A 15,677-nucleotide genomic window follows, 5' to 3' on the forward strand; every position below is an offset into this window, starting at 1 on the left:
CCCATTAAACTATGGCTTAACTGCCTTCATAAGGATCAAGGTTCATTGAAAAACCAGCTTTCTTCGGATAATCCATGTTTTGGTAAGTGGAGGGGAACTTCAAGGATTAGCGCATTACCATGTGATTCATCTGTTAATACATATATAGCTCTGTTTACTCCACTCTATGAACCATACCATTTCACCAAGCTATCAGTGAATATAAAACAGTATCAGTATACATAACAGTTACAGAAGGTTGAAACTTTAATCTTAATTTGCATTTCTTTTGGCACATTTTCATGACAATTACTCTGCATGTTTTTCAATCTACTCCGGCTGATTTTGTTCTGCAATTTTTCCAGAAACATGAAACTAGGATAATTATGTCCAAAATTCAAAACGTTTTCCTGGACAAACTCAATAATCCAACAGAAGTAGAAATCATACAGAAATGTATTTTGCTTTCTTCTTCTTGATAATGAAATTAAGCATAAGTGAAAATTTATTGAGCTTAATTTAAAGGTTCATATGAACATGATCAGAGTAAATTTCAGGAAGCTGTTCAACCAGCTTAAAGCTGTAAGGATATTTCAGTTTCTTCTCCAGGTTAGGTACCTTTACCACATACCTCAAACGACTCCTTAGAAATAAAGGTGTCAACTGCCTTACGACATCTGCACATCCTTCTACTTTGACAAACTTGAGATTATTGAGTTTATAATCAGGAACATTGATCATTGCTGAGAATCTGTCAGTGCTAGGCAAGTTATAGCATTTAGGATCAATCTGCAAGTTAAGATATTTGAAGAGTATCAACTTTGTGCATTAATAGTTGCATTGTTGCGAGTTCTATCATTGAAGGGATTTAATTTCTCATCAAACAAAAGCGAAATCCATTCTAACATTCTAGAAGTATTAATTTTTCACACAAGCACTTGTATCATAAAAATGCAAAGTATTTCAAGAAAATGGGAAGACTTACAGTCACATAGAGTCTTTCCAATTCAGAACAGAGATTCAGAAAGCAAAGTAGGGCATTGATATTGTCTCTCTCCATTGAACAATCAATCCACCAAAGCTCTTTGAGCTGGGGCAAACGAAACCCAAGGTCTGTACTTGAAGAGGGTAACTTGCAAAATGATTTCTAAATAATAACAAAAAAGAAAAGAAGAAAATAAGTTTAGCACGATGAAACTGATCAAAGATTAATCGGTTATGAGAGGATAGGAGTACAGTTTAGATAAATTACTGAAACATGCCTCGAAAAGCCATCTGCACATTGTTAGAGATTCAACAGCAACTATGCTATTCAGAATTAATTTGATGCATTGAAACAAGGTGGCGCTACCACAATTGCAGATCTTGTAGAATCCATAAGGAGGATCAGCACTGGAAGGCATGTCAAAGTCCCATGTCCATCGTGTTAGAGGGCCTTGTGTGAAATCAAGCATGGCATCTTCCAAGTGGAATCCACAGTGACAAAAATGTTCATTCGACGAGTGATAAGAATTAAATTTGCAGGACGGTTTAAACCGAAAAGACACCAATCTGCCTCGATATTGGAAAGACTTTAAGCAGCTGGAACCTCCAAAACAGAAATATTCTAATTGTGGGCAATCCAAGACAGTTAATTTTTGAAGCCTAGCTGCATTTTCTATATCTAAAGATTGTACTCCGTTACACTTTGCAATAGTCAAACTCTCAAGAAATGGTAAATACGACACCAGAGAAGTAAGCACCTTACTGGAAAGGCGGCATACTGATGTTAGATACAGAGCTTTTATTTTGAACTGCTGCAATGGGAGATTTAGCTCCAATAGCTTATCATGTTTGTAGGGAAATGGCCATTTGTCACATGCCGGCAGATTCAACGGTAACAACCAATCAAATGATCTCGACAATCGTTGTTCCCCAGCAGAGAAATCAAGGTGAAGTGCATCATTAGGCGCAATGGCAGCAAAGAGGGCTCTACCTTGTCCAATGTTAAACTGGAATCCCCTCTTACTTCTTGGTGGACGAAGTTCAGCAAAATCATTAAGAAGGCTAAATACAGTAGCAACAGCATCTTCTATGCTTCCATGTACAAAAGCCTTTTTCCAAAGATCTTTCCATCGAGTAGAAAGAAGAGTGGTTTGGACAGCAGATTCAAGAGGGAGGAAGGTAATGATGTGGTAAAGGATCTCATCTGGAAAACAACTGATTAAATCTTTGGAATCCATATCCCTATTAAAAGAAACAAGATTTATGTGATCCTGTCAAATAATAAAAGTCAAAAGAAAATCACTGGTAAGGAGTAAAATTAGTCTCATAATATCAACAGACAAATCCAACATTCAAAAGAAAATACCAACTTATTCCAGTGTTTTTTGGATTCTTCCTTTGGATCTGTCTCAGTGTTTTTTGGATTCTTCCTTTGGATCTGTCTCTGGATTCTTCCGATGTTATTATCTGTTAAAAGATGTCTATGTGGTTTCACCTTGAACTTTCTTCAGAAGAACTCAACAAATAAGTATATATAGGGTTACCTGCTGCCGCTTCCGAAAGACTTAACTGTCCCTAAAGTTTCCACGTTACAAAGGAAATTTGTATTTTTTGTTCAATAACATCCATTGTTATTTAAAAGCAAAGGATCTACCACAAGAGAATCATAGATAAAATAAAATACCTCAAAAGCAATTGAAAAATACCTCAAAAGCAATTCAAGTTCTTATTTTTTTTAAGGTCTTCTTACTTATATGGATGTAGTGATGGACTTGAATTCAGATGACTCAAATGGTCTTGATTTTGCTTAGCCCAATCCATAAATAACAAGAAATATATAAAACTCTAAAGAAGAATATGGGTGGGATTTTTAAGAATCCAAATCCATGCAATCTCATGACTTATATTTTATTTGAAATTTTATTTAATTTAATATTATTATTTAACTTTTTAAATTATTTAAAAAATTTTATTTACCAACTAATTACAATAATTAACATTAACACATTGTAATTAACTTTTACACAAAAAAGAATTATCAATGAGATTCTTTTCATTGCAATCTTTACTATCAGTCATTTTATCCGATCATATTGCTCAAGCACTTTATAGATAAATAATTTCCACCATCACATCCAATCCTTGTAATATGAATTCATGATTTTTATTATTGCTAGACTTTAAAAAATATTTTTCAAGTCCTCAATTAGTCTTCACTTAGTATCCTAATATCAAATCATTCAATAGTATTGTATATACTCCTTCTAATGTACAACAAAAATGATAAAGATACAATATTTGGGCCGGGAAGGCTTCTAATGTAAATTATTTTATTATTAGAGATAAATTAAATGATCAATAATTAAATTTTGATTGATCAAAAATATGAATATTATTTATAAGTTACCTTGATTTATTTATAGACAAATTGGATGACAAATAATTAAATTTTGATTGGTCCAATTTAAATATTATTTTCAAATTATCTCAAGGGATAAATATATGACATATAGGTGAATTAGTTTAACTATGTATCTTTGAAATAATCCAACTGATAAATTAATTATTTAATAATTAATTACATGGTTATGATATCATTAAGTCCACATGACCACACGTAATTGGGTCATAATTTTTCTCCTTCTACACCCATCTACATAATGCAATTGAATATACTAAATGATAAGAAGAATGAGCCATGACTAGAAAAAAGACAAGTTAGGTACCCTCAAGTTTTATTAAATATATTTCTTGAAGAAGATTGGATCAATTGGCAAGCAATTGCTGCAGCCCTTTATTATTTTTCAGGATTAATTATAATGCAAGCAAATTGAGTTTGGTCAGAAAGACATAAGTTTTCAAACGAAATATTCCCCATTAAACTATGGCTTAACTGCCTTCATAAGGATCAAGATTCATCGAAAAAACCAGCTTTCTTCGGATAATCCATGTTTTAGAAATTGGAGGGAAACTTCAAGAATTAGCAAATTACAGTGTGATTCATTTGTTAATACATCTATCTATACATATATATAGCTCTGTTTGCATTTAATTTTAGTCATGAGTTTATTATTCATGTCCTCAATTAGTCCTCACTCAGTATCCTAATATCAAATCCTTCAATAGTGTTGTATATACTCCTAATGGACAACAACAATGATAAAGATACAATATTTGGGCTGGGAAGGCTTCTAATGTAAATTATTTTATTATTAGAGATAAATTAAATGACCAATAATTAAATTTTGATTGATCAAAAATATGAATATTATTTATAAATTACCTTGATTTATTTATAGACAAATTAGATGACAAATAATTAAATTTTGATTGGTCCAATTTAAATATTATTTTCAAATTATCTCACGGGATAAATATATGACATATAGGTGAATTAGTTCAACTATGTATCTTTGAAATAATCCAACTGATAAATTAATTATTTAATAATTAATTACATGGTTATAATATCATTAAGTCCACATGACCACACGTAATTGGGTCATAATTTTTCTCCTTCCACACCCATCTACATAATGCAATTGAATATACTAAATGATAAGAAGAATGAGCCATGAGTAGAAAAAAGACAAGTTAGGTACCCTCAAGTTTTATTAAATATATTTCTTGAAGAAGATTGGATCAATTGTCAAGCAATTGCTGCAGCCCTTTATTATTTTTCAGGATTAATTATAATGCAAGCAAATTGAGTTTGGTCAGAAAGACATAAGTTTTCAAACGAAATATTCCCCATTAAACTATGGCTTAACTGCCTTCATAAGGATCAAGATTCATCGAAAAAACCAGCTTTCTTCGGATAATCCATGTTTTAGAAATTGGAGGGAAACTTCAAGAATTAGCAAATTACAGTGTGATTCATTTGTTAATACATCTATCTATACATATATATAGCTCTGTTTGCATTTAATTTTAGTCATGAGTTTATTATTCATGTCCTCAATTAGTCCTCACTCAGTATCCTAATATCAAATCCTTCAATAGTGTTGTATATACTCCTAATGGACAACAACAATGATAAAGATACAATATTTGGGCTGGGAAGGCTTGCTTACTCCACTCTATGAACCATGCCATTTCATAATGCTATCAGTGAATATAAAACAATATCAGTATACATAATGGTTACAGAAGGTTGAAACTTTAATCTTAGCTTTCATGACAATTGTTCTGCATGTTTTTCAATCAGCTCCTGCTGATTTTGTTCTGCATTTTTCTAGAAATATAAACTTACAACCTAACATGAAGCAAGTCATCAAACCAGGATGACTATGTCCGAAATTCAATACGTTTACCCGGACAAACTCAATAATCCAACAGAAATAGAAATCATGTCCTTATGCGTTCAAAGATACAGAAATGTATTTTGCTTGACAATGAAATTAAGCATAAGTGAAGGCTTATTGAGCTTAATTTAAACGTTCATATGAACATGATCAGAGTAAATTTCAGGAAGCTTTTCAACCACTTTAAACTTGTAAGGATACTTCCCTTTCTTCTCCAACTTAGGCACCTTTACTAGACACCTCAAACGACTCCCATATGGTTTTGATATAATTAGTGGAGTCCTTGGAAATAAAGGTATCAACCGCCTTGCAAAGAGAGTCTCTGTGGTCTCATCTGCACATCCTTCTACTTTGACAAACTTGAGATCTTTGAGTTTATAATCAGGAACATTGATCATAGCTGAGAATCTTTTAGTGCTAGGCAAGTTATAGCATTTAGGATCAATCTGCAAGTTAAGATATTTGAACAGTATCAAATTTGTGCATTAATCGTTGCATATATTGTTGTGAGTTCTATCATTGAAGTGATTTGATGTCATCAAATAAAAGAGAAATCCATTCTAATATTCCACTAGTACCAATTTTTCTCACAAGTACTCTACTTAGTATCATAAAAATGCAAAGTATATCAAGAAAATGGGAAGACTTACAGTCACATATAGTCTTTCCAAGTTATGACAGAACTTCAGAAAGCAAAGTAGGGCATTGATATTTTCTCTCTCCGCTGAACAATCAATCCACCTAAGCTCTTTGAGCAGCAACAAATAAAACCCTAGGTTTGTCCTTGAAGAGGGTAACTTCTTGCAAAATGATTTCTAAATAAATAAAAAAAAGAACAGAAGAAAATAAGTTTAGCACAATAAAACTGATCAAAGACTAATCAGTTATGAGAGGATAGGAGTACAGAAGCATGAAACTGAAATTTTCTTTACTGAGTTTAGATAAATTACTGAAACATGCCTCGTAAAGCCATCTGCACATTGTTAGAGATTCAGCACAACGTACGCTATCCAGAATTAATTTGCAGCATTGAAACAAGGTGGTGCTACCACAATTGCAGATTTTGTAGAATCCATTAGGACCAACACTGGTAGGCATTTCAAAGTCCCATGTCCATCGTGTTAGAGGGCCTTGTCTGAAATCAAGCATTGCATCTTCTAATTGGACTCCACAGTCACAAAAATGTGAAAGCGACTGATGAAAATTATATTTGCAGGACGGTTTAAACCGAAAAGAAACCAATCTGCCTCGATATTGGAAAGACTTTAAGCTACTGGAACCTCCAAAACAGAAATATTCTAATTGTGGGCAATCCAAGACAGTTAATTTTTGAAGCCTAGCTGCATTTTCTATATCTAAAGATTGTACTCCATTGCACTTTGCAATAGTCAAACTCTCAAGCAATGGTAAATACGACACCAGAGATGTAAGCACCTTACTGAAAAGGCGGCATACTGATGTTAGATACAGAGCTTTTATTTTGAACTGCTGCAATGGGAGATTTAGCTCCAATAGCTTATCATGTTTGTAGGGAAATGGCCATTTGTCACGTACCGGAATATTCAACGGTAACAACCAATCAAATGATCTCGATAATCCTTGTTCCCCAGTAGAGAAATCAAGGTGGACTGCATCATCAGGCGCAATGGCAGCAAAGAGGGCTCTACCTTGTCCAATGTTAAACTGGAATCCCCACTTACTTCTTAGTGGACGAAGTTCAGCAAAATCATTAAGAAGGCTAAATACATTAGCAACAGCATCTTCTATACTTCCATATACAAAAGCCTTTTTCCAAAGATCTTTCCATCGAGTAGAAAGAACAGTGGTTTGGACAGCTGATTCAAGAGGGAGGAAGGTAATGATGAGATAAAGGATCTCATCGGGAAAACAACTGATCAAATCTTTAGAATCCATGTTCCTGTTAAAAAGAAAAAAAATAGAAGATTTATGTCACATAGTAAAAATAGCAATATGATCCCATCAAATAGTAAAATTATCTCAAAAGATTTCAAAGAAAGTATCTGATCCAATCAAATAGTAAAAATCAAAAGAAAGAAAATATAGCCTAAGGAGTCAATGGTAACGGATCTCATTAGGAAAACAATTGATTAAATCTTTAGAATCCATATTCCTGTTAAAAGAAACAAGATTTATGTGATCCTATCAAATAGTAATAGTCAAAAGAAAATCACTGCTAAGGAGTAAAATTGGTCTGATAATATCAACAGACAAAGCCATCATTCAAAAGAAAATACCAACTTATTCCCGTGTTTCTTGGATTCTTCCTTTGGATCTGTCTCTAGATTCTTTTGATGTTATTGTCTGTTAAAAGATGTGTATGGGGTTTCACCTTGAACTTTCTTCGGAAGAACTCAACAAATAAAGTGTATATAGGGTTACCTACCGCTTCCGAAAGACTTAATTGTCCCTAAAGTTTCTATGTTACAAAGGAAATTTGTATTTTTTATTCAATAACATCCATTGTTATTTAATATAAAAGCAAAGAATCTACGATAAGAAAATCATAGATAAAATAAAATATCTCAAAAGCAATTCAAGTTCTTATTTTTTTTAAGGTCTTCTTATTTATATGGATATAGTGATGGACTTGAATTCAGATGACTCAAATGGACTTGATTTTACTTGACCCAATCCAATCTAACAAGAAATATATAAAACTCTAAAGAAGAATATGGGTGGGATTTCAGGAATCCAAATCCATGCAATCTCATGACTAATATTTTATTTGAAATTTTATTTAATTTAATATTATTATTTAGTTTCTTAAGTTACTTAAAAAACTTTATTTACCAACTAATTACAATAATTAACATTAACACATTGTAATTGACTTTTACGTAGAAAAGAATTATGAATGAGGTTCCTTTTATTACAATCTTTACTAATCAGTCAATCTTTACAATCTTTACAATAATTATGAATGATTCTTGCTATATTTCGTTGTGTTGGAGCCCCTCCATGAAGAAGATGGTGAACTTAATGTTTTTGTCTTGTTGGTTCTGTTGGTCCTCTTTTTACTAGTATCGGGAGTAGGGGAAAGGGTTACCCTGTGGAGAGGGTGTCTGGGGTTGAGGGATTGATTGGTGGATAGATGCTTGGGGTTTCACAAAGCATGCTTTTTTCTGCTAGGGTCAATTTTGGATCCGATAATGTTCGGGGGAGCAAGGATTGTAGGCTTGGGAAAGATTCTTACGCTTGTTCCATGGAGCTAAGAGGGAATTGCACAATTTTTCTGGCGTTGGTGTCGCTTTTGGGGTGGTAGAGGTTATTTTCTCTATAACCATGAACTAGTGGGTGAGCTTTTTGGGAATGGGAAATGCTGGTTTGAGTTTGGGGGCGTGATGTCGGGCCTTAGAGAAAGAGGGAGAGGCGGACAGGGGGTTTGTGATACTGGTGTTTGATGGCCATAGGATGATCACGTCGGGGGATGAAGTTGGTTTCTTGGCGGCTGCGTTTTTATGGAGGTGATGGATGTCGCAACCTTAGATGGGGGATTGGTTTGAGCTAGCCGTTTCTTTTGACATTATGAGTTGGTTGCTCATGCTACAATGCTTAGTTCTACTGCTGTCCTGGAACTCCTTTCCGATGACTTGTTCATTACAAAAGATTAGAGTTCTTGCCTCTGTTCTAGATTGCACTGTTTAAATTCCTTTGTTTTGCCTTGTTCGGTTCGAAATGATCAGCTTAGAATGAACCTTAGGTTGATGCTTTCTTTTTGTTTATTATTAAGACTGCGTTTTTAATTCAACCTTGCTCTTGATGGCTGAATGTTGGGCGGGATCTCTGTAAATTTTTGTGAGCAGTTGTACCCGATTCTTGTACAGTCCTTTTTTGCTAAGCCAATTTCCATGCTAATGGGAGTCTTTGGAATTTTCAGCTTGAGACTAATCATGCCATATCGGTCATATGGCTAATAAATCTCATTTTTCAAAAAAAAAAAAAAGTAGAGAAGTAAGATTTTAGGTAAATACTGTCAATTGCTTCTTGAGCAGTTGGTTTATTTTGTAACAGTACTGGCCCCAGTTACCCCAAGGCTAGAATTCCTATGCCACTAGAAGTCTTTTACTTTCAAAGTTCAGGACTTGAGATGTCATACTAGCTAGAGGGTTTATAATAAAACTCGCTTTTCAAAAAAAACTTCTCTTGTAGTCCATAATTTTCAATAATTTGTAATGACATAAATGAATCCCACACTAGTGTTTGGCATGTGCTAACAAAGTTAAAGCAATTCTAGTACAAAGCTACTACTATTATTGGAATGTAACTCGTCTTTCTGGTTTTCATGCAATGCATTATTTGAAAATGTTATTGAACTTAATATCTTGAAAGCTGCCTGTCTAATGCATGAAAGTTGAACATTATAACAAAACTATTAAGCAAATGAATAAATTACCCGCAAAACAATAATTAAACAAGTGCAGAATTACCCCTCTTACTTCTTGGTGGACGAAGTTCAGCAAAATCATTAAGAAGGCTAAATACATTAGCAACAGCATCTTCTATACTTCCATATACAAAAGCCTTTTTCCAAAGATCTTTCCATCGAGTAGAAAGAACAGTGGTTTGGACAGCTTATTCAAGAGGGAGGAAGGTAATGATGAGATAAAGGATCTCATCGGGAAAACAACTGATTAAATCTTTAGAATCCATATTCCTGTTAAAAAGAAAAAAAAAATAAAAGATTTATGTCACATAGTAAAAATAGTAATCTGATCCTATCAAATAGTAAAAATTATCTCAAAGGATTTCACATAAAGTATCTGATCCAATCAAATAGTAAAAGTCAAAAGAGAGAAAATATAGCCTAAGGAGTCATTGGTAAGGGATCTCATCGGGAAAACAACTGATTATATCTTTAAAATCCATATTCTTGTTAAAAGAAATAAGATTTATATGATCCTATCAAATAGTAACAGTCAAAAGAAAATCACTGGTAAGAAGTAAAATTTGTTTGATAATATCAGCAGACAAAGCCAACATTCAAAAGAAAATATCAACTGATTCCCGTGTTTCTTGGATTCTTCCTTTGGATCTGTCTCTGGATTCTTTCAATGTTATTGTCTGTTAAAAGATTTCTATGGCGTTTCACGTTGAACTTTCTTCGAAAGAACTCAACAAATAAGTATATAGAGGGTTACCTGCTACCGCTTCCGAAAGACTTAATTGTCCCTAAAGTTCCTATGTTACAAAGGAAATTTGTATTTTTTATTCAATAAGATCCATTGTTATTTAATATAAAAGCAAAAGATCTACCATAAGAAAATCATGGACAAAATAAAATACCTCAAAAGCAATACAAGTGCCTTGCCTCCAAGAATTGAAGCTTCTCAATTTTTTTAAGGTCTCCTTACTTATATGGATATAGTGATGGACTTTGAATTCGAATGACTCAAATGGACTTGATTTTACTTGGCCCAATCCATATCTAACAAGAAATATATAAAACTCTAAAGAATAATATGAGTGGGATTTTTAAGAATCCAAATCCATGTAATCTCATGATTAATATTTTATTTAGAATTTTATTTAATTTAATATTATTATTTAGTTTTTTAAATTACTTAAGAAACTTTATTTATCAACTAATTACAATAATTTACATTAACACATTGTAATTGACTTTTACACAGAAAAGAATTATAAATGAGTTTCCTTTCATTACAATCTTTACTAATTAGTCATTTCACCCTACCATATTGCTCATGCACTTTATGGATAAATAATTTCCACCATCACATTCAACCCTTATAATATGAATTCAAGATTTTTATTATTGCTAGACTTTAAAAAATATATTTCTTCAAAAACACATATATTTGTATAATATTAATATAAGTAATATAATATTAAAACATTTTTAGAAAGCACACGAGTCAAAATATTTGAAGTCCGACAATCTTATGAAAATCGTTTCAAATCTTTTTCAATAGAAATTGGTGAATCTTTTATTGAGTATCTAATATAGTTTATTTGACTTGTACATAACTCAACATATTAGGATATAATCTTTACATTAAAGTCATATAAATATTAAATAAAATATATTGACCTCTCAAGTCTAAGAATGATTAGTAAGTTATAATAGTGCTCTGTTTATTACAATAATAAGGAGTTATTAAGTACTAATTGCAACATTTGTATTATGATTCAATTAAGTTCTTGTGAACTTAATTAATTTTCCAACTTTATGTTGGTCCATTTCAATTAAGTCCAACTTAATTGATTATCCTTATTTAATATCAATCATGTCACTTAATATGTGTAATTCATTAGGCTTCTAACATGATGGCAATAAATATAAATCATAATCAAATATCAATTTGATAATTAGTTTATATTTATAGATTATAAGCGATATCTAGCAACACATTATAACCATCCAAATGTTGGAAAGTCGATTAAAGAATTTGAAAGCCCTTCAGTGATAAGCCTCTCAATGCAATATGATCTTTTCATCAAATATCTCGGTTATGTCATAAAGCATGGCTTGGTGTCTACTTATGACATTTCATATTAGTTCTCATAATTGATGACTAATCTTATGAATTTAGGAAACTAACTTAAGAAACTTTATTTATCAACTAATTACAATAATTTACATTAACACATTGTAATTGACTTTTACACAAAAAAGAATTATGAATGAGGTTCCTTTCATTACAATCTTTACTAATTAGTCATTTCACCTTACCATATTGCCCATGCACTATATGGATAAATAATTTCCACCATCACATCCAACCTTTGTAATATGAATTCATGATTTTTATTATTGTTATACTTTAAAAAATATTTTTCTTCTAAAACACTTATATATATAATAGTAATATAAATAATATAATTTTAAAACATTTTCAGAAAGCACACCAGTCGAAATATTTTAAGTCTAACAATCTTATGTAAATCGTTTTAAATCTTTTTCAATAGAAATTTGTGAATCCTTTATTGAGTGTTGAATATAATTTATTTGACATGTACATAACCCAACGTAATAGGGCACGTTTGAAATGGGAAATAACTAAGCTACTCCCCCTATATTCCCAGCTACTATTTACTCCCCTTATTTGGTTGGTAATTTAGCAAGGAATAGCAATTCCTTTGTTTTAGCTATTTCTCAAAATTGGTGAAAAGTCTTCTTTAACTACACCAACCTCTCCCCATGATATTAGCTATTCCATGTCTAATGGAATAGCTTCAAAAATTATTATGACTAAATTACCCTTCATAACTTTAAAAATTTACAACCCTCAAATATTAATGATTAAATTATAAATAAAATATTAATATTTAAAAATTAATAATCATAATAACATTGAACTTGTAAATAACATTTAACTATCAATAATTAATATTTTAAATAATTATAAATTATTAATATTTAAAAATAAATAATCATAATAATATTTAAATTATAAATAAAATATTAATATTTTTAAAGATTAGTGATTAAATTATAATAAAATATTAATATTTAAATTATCAATTATTAATATAATGATTAAATTATGAATTATTAATATTTAAAAAATAAAATAAAATAAGAATAAATAATCATAATAACATTTAAATTATAATAAAATATTAATATTTTATAATGTTAATCATTAAATTATAAATAAAATAATATTATTTAAATTATCAATTATTAATATTTGAAATAAATTATAAATTATTATTATTTAAAAAATAAAATAAAATAAAATAAAAATAATCATAAGAACATTTAAATTATAATAAAATATTAATATTATATATGCTAATGATTAAATTATAAATAAAATTTTAAAATTTAAAGTATAAATTATTAATATTTTAAATAAATTATAAATTATTAATATTTAAAAATAAAATAAAAAAATAAGCATATATATGATAAAGGGTATTTTTTTCATTTTACCTTCTATCCCTTGCATATTCTAAAGTTATTTTTAGCAACCAAACGCTACAATAATAACTATTCATACTCTATTCCATTTGTCGTACCAAACTACGTAATAGGTACTCTATTATATTCCCACCTCTCACGAAATAACTATTATATTCTCACAGAATAACTATTATACTCCATTCCTATCTATTCTGTAAACCAAACGTGATATTAGGGTATAATGCTTTTAGTTGACTGGCCACTAATTAGATTGAATTGAAAACCTATGTTAAACCTTAACGAAGGAGATTTAAGTAAATCTAGAATAGAATAACGTATGATCAAATACAGTTAGTTGATTAGGTGGTTTGATTTGCATATAGGATAGACATACACATATAAACCATGCGTAGCTAGAATTAAAGCCTGAACTTAATGAATCTTTCTTCAATTTAATTTGCATAGACATGTAATAAGTTAATTGAGAGAGATATTTTTATGAGAAACTCGACAGAGACTTGTAAATAATTTAGAACTCTACGTTAGCAACTTAATCCATTAAATTGAGTTAAGAGAGAGAGACAATAATAAGATGAAATATTGAAGGACATCATCATCTTAGATCTAGTAATCACTAGAAGTTAATAAAATAATTTTGCTGATATATTTTAGATTAGTTTCAGTTATTAGTTTGTTAGTTTTAATTTTAATTTTAATTGTTTGGATAAGGTTAGAGTATGTCAATTTTAGTACTTAATAATAGGAATTAAAATAATTCTCTGTGAGAACAATACTTTACTTCACCATTATATTATTTCTACAATACATATACTTGCATGAGTAGTAAATTAAACAACAAGTTTTTGGCACCGTTGCTGGGGAGTTGATTTTTACTTCTTTCTTGATAATATTAATGCTAAGCATTCTTAATTTTAATCCAAACTTTTCTTTTCTTTAATTTCTTTTTAGGTACTTTTGGTCGTTGTATGCGAAGAGCCCAAGATTTGAAAATTGTTCCTTTTGATCTAGAAATTGAAAAGACCTTTTGAAGACTTTAGAGGAAAAATAAAAAAGTTGCTACTTTACGTAAAACAGTGGCTAATCAACAAGAGGAAGATACTAAGTCTTTAAGGGATTATGCTATCCCACGAGTATAAAATCTCCACTCTAATATCCGAAAACCTCCTATTCAAGCCAACAATTTTGAAATTAAGACATCAATCATTTAGATGATTCAAACTGCTGTTCAGTTTGAGGGTTTGCCTAATGATGATCCGAATGCTCATATTGTAAATTTTCTAGAAATTTATGATACATTTAAGGCTAATGGTGTTACTGATGATGCCATAAGATTGAGGCTTTTCCCTTTTTCGTTGAGAGATAAAGTAAAGAGATGGTTAAATTCGTTTCCTGCTAGTTCCATTAATACTTGAAATGATTTGGCTCAAAAATTCTTAACAAAATTTTTTTCACCTGTTAAGTCAGCAAAGATGCGAAATGGTATCACTTTTTTCATGCAATTTCATTCTGACTCACTATATGAGGCTTGGGAGAGGTATAAAGATTTGAGAAGAAGGTGTCCCCACCATGGATTACCTAAGTGGCTGTAAATTCAGACTTTTTATAATGGTTTGCTAGGACCTTTTAGAACTACCATTGATGTTGTTACTAGAGGCGCACTCATGACTAAATCCATTGATGAGGCTTACGATTTGCTTGCAAAGATGGCTTCCAATAACTATCAATGGCCATGTGAAAGATTGGGTACAAGAAAAATTGCTGGAGTTCATGAATTAGATGTGATGAATATTGTATCTACACAATTGGCTTTTCTCACAAAGAAAATAAATAAACTGAGTGTTAATGTTGTTTAGAACCCCTTTATAATGTGTGAATTTTGTGAGGAAGGACATTCCAATGACAATTGTCCGATCTATTTTGAATCTTGTCAATTTGTTGGAAATAGGCAACAGAACAATCTTTATTCCAACACTTATAATCTTGGTTGGAGGAATTATCTTAATTTCTCATCGAACAACCACCAAGGGTCTTCATCAGCATCTAAGTCAAACTTTCCTCTTGGATTTCCATTTAAAGCCCCCATGCTAGAGAAAAAGCCTTCAATGGAAAAGATGTTCATGCAATACATGACAAAGACTAATGCTCTCATTCAAAGTCAAACAACATTAATAAGGAATCTTTAGACACAAATGGGCCAACTTGCTATTGCTATAAATACCAGGCCTCATGGTACCTTACCAAGTGATATTGAGCTCAATCTAAGAAGAGAAGGTAAGGAACATTGTAAGGCAATCAATCTTCGCAATGGGAAAAAGGTAAGTCAAGATGTAAGTAGTAAGAATTTAAATTCTAAAAATTCAATTCAATCTGATAAGAAAGAAATTGAAAAAGATGGTAAAAAGGAAATTGTGGTTGAAAAATCTACTGAAAATTTAAAAGACAAATCACAATTAAAATCTGATCCCACACCTACACCACCTTTTCCTCAAAGATTTCAGAAA

The 15,677-nt window shown here is 31.0% G+C and overlaps 2 protein-coding genes and 1 non-coding gene across 3 annotated transcripts; all 3 read right to left on the bottom strand.

The window, feature by feature from the left end:
• Positions 1 to 466: 466 nt before the first annotated feature.
• LOC18586124 (F-box protein At2g39490-like) lies at positions 467 to 2,401 on the bottom strand. The gene is made up of 4 exons (XM_088802654.1): positions 2,334 to 2,401; positions 1,242 to 2,234; positions 965 to 1,126; positions 467 to 768 (listed from the first exon to the last, which is right to left on the bottom strand). Exons 2-4 carry the CDS (start codon positions 2,199 to 2,201, stop codon positions 499 to 501), a joined length of 1,392 nt encoding a protein of 463 aa, XP_088658780.1. The 5' UTR covers positions 2,202 to 2,234; positions 2,334 to 2,401; the 3' UTR covers positions 467 to 498.
• A 2,994-nt stretch (positions 2,402 to 5,395) lies between these two features.
• On the bottom strand, positions 5,396 to 7,181 carry LOC18586125 (F-box protein At2g39490-like). Its single transcript, XM_018128763.2, has 3 exons — positions 6,228 to 7,181; positions 5,918 to 6,082; positions 5,396 to 5,713 (listed from the first exon to the last, which is right to left on the bottom strand). Exons 1-3 carry the CDS (start codon positions 7,179 to 7,181, stop codon positions 5,396 to 5,398), a joined length of 1,437 nt encoding a protein of 478 aa, XP_017984252.2.
• A 7,461-nt stretch (positions 7,182 to 14,642) lies between these two features.
• On the bottom strand, positions 14,643 to 14,749 carry LOC148760258 (small nucleolar RNA R71). Its single transcript, XR_016023322.1, has one exon. It is a non-coding gene; the product is annotated as a small nucleolar RNA R71 (small nucleolar RNA).
• Between the last annotated feature and the right edge of the window lie 928 nt (positions 14,750 to 15,677).

This window comes from Theobroma cacao, chromosome 10, assembly GCF_053813885.1.
Source record: "Theobroma cacao isolate CCN51 chromosome 10, ASM5381388v1, whole genome shotgun sequence".
In the NCBI taxonomy this organism is placed as follows: Eukaryota; Viridiplantae; Streptophyta; class Magnoliopsida; order Malvales; family Malvaceae; genus Theobroma; species Theobroma cacao.